Source organism: Abramis brama, assembly GCF_963993115.1.
Source record: "Abramis brama genome assembly, chromosome: 11".
NCBI lineage: Eukaryota > Metazoa > Chordata > Actinopteri > Cypriniformes > Leuciscidae > Abramis > Abramis brama.
Genome location: NC_139973.1, coordinates 32,018,667 through 32,025,190, shown reverse-complemented (window position 1 = coordinate 32,025,190; position 6,524 = coordinate 32,018,667). Strand labels below are relative to the sequence as shown.

The window sequence follows — 6,524 nt, the reverse complement described above, 5'->3', positions numbered from 1 at the left end:
GAAAATCAATACTGTAAATAAATGAAAATCAAAATTTCCCATTACACTGTGTATGTTATACTATATCAATACTATTAGTATATGTTAACCATGATTACTAATATTAATCTTGATAATTAGTACTATGAATTTTTAAGTTCACTGAAATGTGATAACTCATTACACTAGTTTCGCAATGTGACAGGTGACAATGTGACAATGTGACAATGTGACTAGTTTCGTCCAGCGGGACAGGTTGGGAAGCTCTAGCCAGGCTCCAAAGAACTGTGCCAGCGGGGTCATGCGAACCCACAGACAGTGATGCAGCAAGGCGGAATGACCACCCCGGACGTGGGCAGCATAGCGACCCGGTGTGGGGGCACGGTCATTAGCCGCGTCCTGCCAGAAGAGGCCAGTGAAGGACCAGCATTCCACTGGGGCGTGCTCTGGCAGGGGTCTGGCGACAGAGAGGGAGAGGGGGACGAGGTCTCTCATATTGGCCAGGTTGAGCCACATCACCTGACCCAAGGAGAGTGCGGTCACTTTCGTCCACCGGAGAGCGAGGTCAGTGGCGGCACACAGTTCATCAAAGAGCCCTGGGCCAGTCCTTTGCTCGTGCATGTCCCTGAGCATCTGGGCCTGGTAGACCTGCTGAGTGGCCATGGCATGCAGAGAGGCAGCTGCCTGCCCCGCGGCTCTATAGGATTTCACCACCAGAGTAGACGAAAACCTACAGACTTTGGAGGGGTGCTTAGGGTCACTGTGGGAAGAAGCGCTCTGCGGACACAGTTGCATCGCAACAGAGCGTTCAACCTGGGGAACCCCAGTGTACCCTTTGGCAGCGGCCTGATTGATGGGTGGAAAGGTGGAGAAGGTCGCCGAATGATCATGGGAAGACAGGGCTTCCAGGATCTCTTGACCTCCTCATGTATGTCCGGGAAGAAAGGTATTGGGGTTGCACACTGACGGGGATCAGCGGCCGCAATAAAAAGAAAAAATCATTAAGCCGCGAACGCACTAGGCAGGGTGGAGGACTCCACTATAACCCAATGGCTGCGGCTGCCCGGGAAAGCATGGCCGTCAGCTCGGGATCAGACTCGGGCTATGCTGGCACACCCGAAGGCGGCAGCACAGCCGAATCTTCATCTCCTGAGGACTCTTGCCCACCATGTGATGCAGCAATTGACATAGAATCATCATCTGGAGCGCCAAATGAGACACACGGGGCGTTGCAACGCTGGAGAGGGGTGTGTGGGCCGGGGAGGAAACGTCGGCGCTTTGCTCCACACCGTCAACCTCAGGTCACCCTGGCCACCAGCCTAAGTACCACCTCTCATGAAGGCAGTAGATCGGGGTGTGGATGATGGGACTCTCCCTCTGACGAGGTCATTGAGTCTCAACCGGAACGTTTGAAGTGCACGGTGAGAGGAAAACTCGTCTCTAAGAGTAGAGATAAGTCTATGATCTCAGGATGGCTTGTGGAGTGAAGTGAAACACTTGGCTCTGAAGCAAAAACATATCTGCATGTTGCCAGCGTACTTCCTTATATACCCACGAGGTGGGGCGGCGTGACACCATGCAAATTCCGCAGACCCATGGCATTTTCTTGCCATTGGCTCGTTTTGTATACTCGAAGGTGAGAGGCTTTCTAAGCGAAACCCCATTCGTTGTCATGACGTAACGTCTCCGTTCCCTCCTCAGGGAACGAGGGTTATATACGTAACCAAGACGTTCTCAGTAAAACTCAGCTGAGCTTTATTTTAAGTGTGACTTAATCACACTTTCAGCCTTTCTTTAAATTTCTTAGTAAATGACAACAAATTAAATGAAATATAAAAATGATATGTAATGAAGGATAATTGACAATTAATTAATATATGCTGTATCAATCAAAGCAGTTTTTACTTGGTCGCCATGGGATTGTTTGTGGCATTTTACTGGCCTTCATCAACACCTTTAACACTGAACCCACCTCAGATTGCTTTTAATCAATGCACAAATCATAAAAACAGATCAACACTATCTGTTCCTAAATTCTGATGGCAAGACAGACGTTTGCCTAGAACCAGCCCCGGAAGAGGTCTGCTGCTTTCACTATCAGTATCTTTAAACTGAATATGATGCAGTGAAGAAACACTTACCGGTAATTTAAGTAAGTTAAAAACATTCAATATTACAGTTCTGGAAAATGTAAAACTAAAGTGATAGTTCACCCAAAAAATAAAAGTAGCCCATGATTTACTCACCCTGAAGCCATAGGTGTATATGACATTATTCTTTCTTCTTCACATCTTTTACAAGAATTCAATTGGAGTTATATTAAAAAATGTCCTGGCTCTTCCAAACTTTATAATGGGAGTCAATGGGTATATTTTTTTGGAAGTCCATCAAAGTGCATCCATCCATTATAAAAGTGCTCGAAACGGCTCAGGTTAATAAACGCTTTGATAGACTTCCACAAAAATGTACTCATTGAATCCCATTATAAAGCTTGGAAGAGCCAGGACATTTTTTTTAATATAACTCTGATTATATTCGTCTGAAAGAAGAATGTCATTTACACCTAGGATGACTTTACGGTGAGTAAATCAAGGGTAAAAAAAAAGAAAAATTGGGTGAACTATTCCTTAAAACTAAAGCTTTGAAATAATAATAGAATCATTCTGTTAAAATATCTGTAAAATAGATAGGCTATGTTTTAAATAAGAATAAAAATGAGTATAAAAAGTTTTATCTGCACTTTCTGTTAATAATAATAATAATAATAACTTATATTTATATAGCACCTTTCACAGGACCCAAGGACACTTTACACAACTGCCGAGACAGAAGAAAAGTCATTCAAGGTTAAATGCCTTTGTAAAGAGGTGTTTTTTATAAGTTTTTTGAAAGTGTCCAGAGAGAGGGCATTTCGGATGTCTGAGGGGATGGAGTTCCAGAGGGTGGGGGCTGTGACACTGAATGCTGCGCTGAATGCTGCTACGGAATCTGCAGTCCATTGACAAGGGCCTGCTCTCTGTCCCCACCACCAGACTACAGACTTTTGGGGACAGAGAGCAGGCCCTTGTCAATGGACTGCAGATTCCGTGAGGGGATGTAGGGATGGAGAAGGTCCAGTAGGTACTGGGGGGCAGTGGCAGGGAGAGATTTATAGTTTATAGGTGAAGAGGAGGATTTTGTAGGTGATGCGGAATTTGACCAGGAGCAAGTGAAGCTGAGTGAGGATTGGGGTGATGTGCTGCCATGACCTAGTGGAGAATTAGTTTCACTTCCCGGTTCAATTCCCAGTTAGTTTCAATTCTCATTCTCTCTCTCTCTCTCTCTCTCAGAGGAAGAGGGCGTCTCTGTCACATTCAGCTCTTTATGTTAAACATGTAACCAGGAAAGAAACACTCAAAACTCTTCTGAACACACATCGAGAGCTTCAGAAGAACTGAATCTACTAACAACAGAGAAGATCATTTAATAAGAGAGAAGAATGAAGATCATCTGGACTTTCACTCTGCTGATGATTCCTGGTAAGAATCTGAACTCAGAGTAGATCATGAAAAATAGATTTAATGAGATATTTGAAAGTTAATTTCTGTTCTGTCTTATGAATATATTTGTTTTGTATTTAATGCTGGTTTGTTGTAGGTGTCGTGAGCTCCATGAGTGTGACAGGATATGAAGGAGGAGGAGTCACGATCACATGCAAATATGATGAAGAATATACAGACAATAAAAAGTACTTTTGTAAAGGACAGTGGTCAGAGTGCACAGACCAAATCAAGACTGATATTAAAGATAAATGGTTTGATGCTGGAAGATTCTCTCTGTATGACGACAGAAGTTCAGCAGTCTTCACTGTGACCATCAGAGATCTGAGAGAAGAGGATTCTGGGACGCACTACTGTGGAACTGATATATATGCAAAAAAAGATCCCTACACTGAAGTGAATCTGGAGGTTTTAACAGGTGAGTAACTGAGACCCTCAAACCCATGATGATCTCCACAACATCACGATACTCAACACTGACTGTAATTACTGACGTTCACATGTGAAACTTATAACAGACATGTTTGTCATTAAATGAAGATTAATTATCATTACTGACTTGATTTTTTACACACTGATATCTTGGTTTGTGTTTTTCAGGTCAACAAATCAGGACAGTGAGAGGATATTCAGGAGGAAACATCATTATAAACTACAAATATGAGATTCAAGAAGAGAATCCTGTGATAGACGTCTGTAAAACTGCAGATCAGTGTTTTACTGTAATAAACACTAACAGAAGAGCAGAATGGAAACATGACAGACGATTCTCCGTTCATGATGACAGATCTGCAGGACTCTTACTTCTGTTTATCAGAGATCTGAATGAGAACGACTCTGGGAAATATAAGATTATAGTCAAAGTTTCTGAAGATTACAGTTTCTTCTCTGAGTTTAATCTGGACATTAAGAAGGGTGAGCTGCTTTCAGTCATTTATGCATTATTTGACAGAATCCATGAATATATCTGGTGATTGTAACATTGCTGCACTTTATCTGGATCTTAAACAGAGGATTGTTGTGTGAAGAGCATCAGTCTATCAGCTTCTGCAGGAGGATCTGTGAACATCAACTGCAAATACCCACAATCCCACATTCGTGATGTGAAGTTTCTGTGCTGGAGATCTGGAGCTGATCTCTGTGCTAAAGAGACGTCTGTGAAGGAGAGCAGAAGATGGAGGGATGAGGGAAAGATCCGGCTGTATGATGACAGAGAACAGCAGCTCCTGACGGGAAGCATCAGTCATGTGACTGAAGAAGATTCAGAATACTGGTGTGGAGTTCAGTCTGATCAAGGACACAAGATCTTCATCACACGAGTCCTGATCAGCATTACAGGTACGGATGATTTTCTCAGTGATATTAATCATAATGCAATTAAGAAATAATTAATTTTCGTATTACTACAGTGTTTGGCATTGCAGCATTAGTGTGTTAGATTGGACACGTATTACTATATTTTTTTAAACTGCAGTTTAACAGTGCTCATCAGTCACTCTGCTAGACTGTATTATTCAGTGTGAAACCACAGGCTTCAGTTCTGGAAACTCAAACTGAACAGCTCATGAAGTTTCTGCGTCAGCAAACATGAATTCTGGGTAGTGAATGTGTGATAGACATCAGTAAACGTATCCTCACCATTAGAAAATGATGTCAAGTTCTGTGTGTGAAAAAAGCATCCTTTAGAAATTCATTGTTTAATTTTTTATATACAAAAGTTCCAGAAGCAACATCACCATCATCGCCACCACCACCATCCTCCTCCTCCTCATCCGTCTCATCCTCCTCCTCCTCATCCTCCTCCTCCTCATCCGTCTCATCAATTGAATCTCCGCAGCAGAGAATGTGTATAAAATGACTCATTTAAAAGGATACACAGATGTGCAGTAAACAGGGTCCAGGATGAACACTGAGCTACAAGTGAGACACAGACTGTGTAAACAGGTGTTTTTTAAACATTTTATGGATTTATTTTTATTGTTTGCTTGCCACAGTTGCTCACTTGTGGATTTTAGACAGTAATGTGATTTTCTGTAAAACTGCTTTGAAACAGTATTTAATGTGAAAGCATTATACAAATAAAACGATCAGACTTAACAACCCTTAATAACGTCATCAAACACAATCACAAAATACTGTTTTCAAACAAGTTTCAAACACTGCTGACTATCCTTTTGTAAGACTGGAAAAACGTCTCAGTTACGTGTGTATCCCTCGTTTCCTGAAGGAGGGAACAGAGACGTTACGTCAGAACAGACCGACGAATTGGGGATCGCTTCGAGAGAGTCAAATTCGAATGTAACTAAACGAGCCAATGGACATTGGCATGCGAGATTTGCATCTCACACAGTTAGGACAGTACAACATATGTAATTTCCAGGAGCCTCTGAAACAATATCAGCACGGCCTATGTCCTGCCCTTGAATTAATTCAAGCAGTTCAACACTGACTGAATACATTCCTCTGTGAGGCGTGCTTTCTGGTTGACCGAGTCCAGCTCCATACAGAGAAAAAAGATCCTCTGCTCAGGGGAGAGTTTGTTCTTTTCCCAGTTGACCCGAAGTCCCATGACCAGTGACTCTCTGCTGCTTGTGCTTCTGGTTCCTGCAAATAAACATCTGTGTCCCGCTACTCACCTGTGTTGTCTCCTTCTGTATTATGACAATTACTTTGCCACACTGATGAGACAGAATGCGCAGGCACCCTTCAACCGCAACATTGGCTGCCATCCTTGGACGATATTGTATTGCAATAGGTAATACATTAATGTTAATACCAAATCAAAACAAGTAAGCACATCATTTGTAGTTGAAAGGATTTAATGAAATATATGTTGTATGGTTACACTTAAAATAGTTACAAAATAGATGTATTAGATGATGATAAATTATACCATTAATTGTACTCAGCATACATGTAGAATGTAACCTGAGAGAGAGAGAGAGAGAGAGAGAGAGAGAGAGAGAGAGAGAGAATGGCTTTAGAAGAGAGAAGGAGAAGAGAGCC

General features: G+C 42.2%; 1 protein-coding gene across 1 annotated transcript; it reads left to right on the top strand.

The window, feature by feature from the left end:
* Positions 1 to 3,347: 3,347 nt before the first annotated feature.
* Positions 3,348 to 6,148, top strand: LOC311092127 (polymeric immunoglobulin receptor-like). The gene is made up of 5 exons (XM_084128476.1): positions 3,348 to 3,497; positions 3,616 to 3,936; positions 4,119 to 4,433; positions 4,530 to 4,856; positions 5,237 to 6,148. The coding sequence occupies exons 1-5, from the start codon at positions 3,458 to 3,460 to the stop codon at positions 5,374 to 5,376; spliced, it is 1,143 nt and encodes a 380-aa protein (XP_083984602.1). The 5' UTR covers positions 3,348 to 3,457; the 3' UTR covers positions 5,377 to 6,148.
* Positions 6,149 to 6,524: the final 376 nt, after the last annotated feature.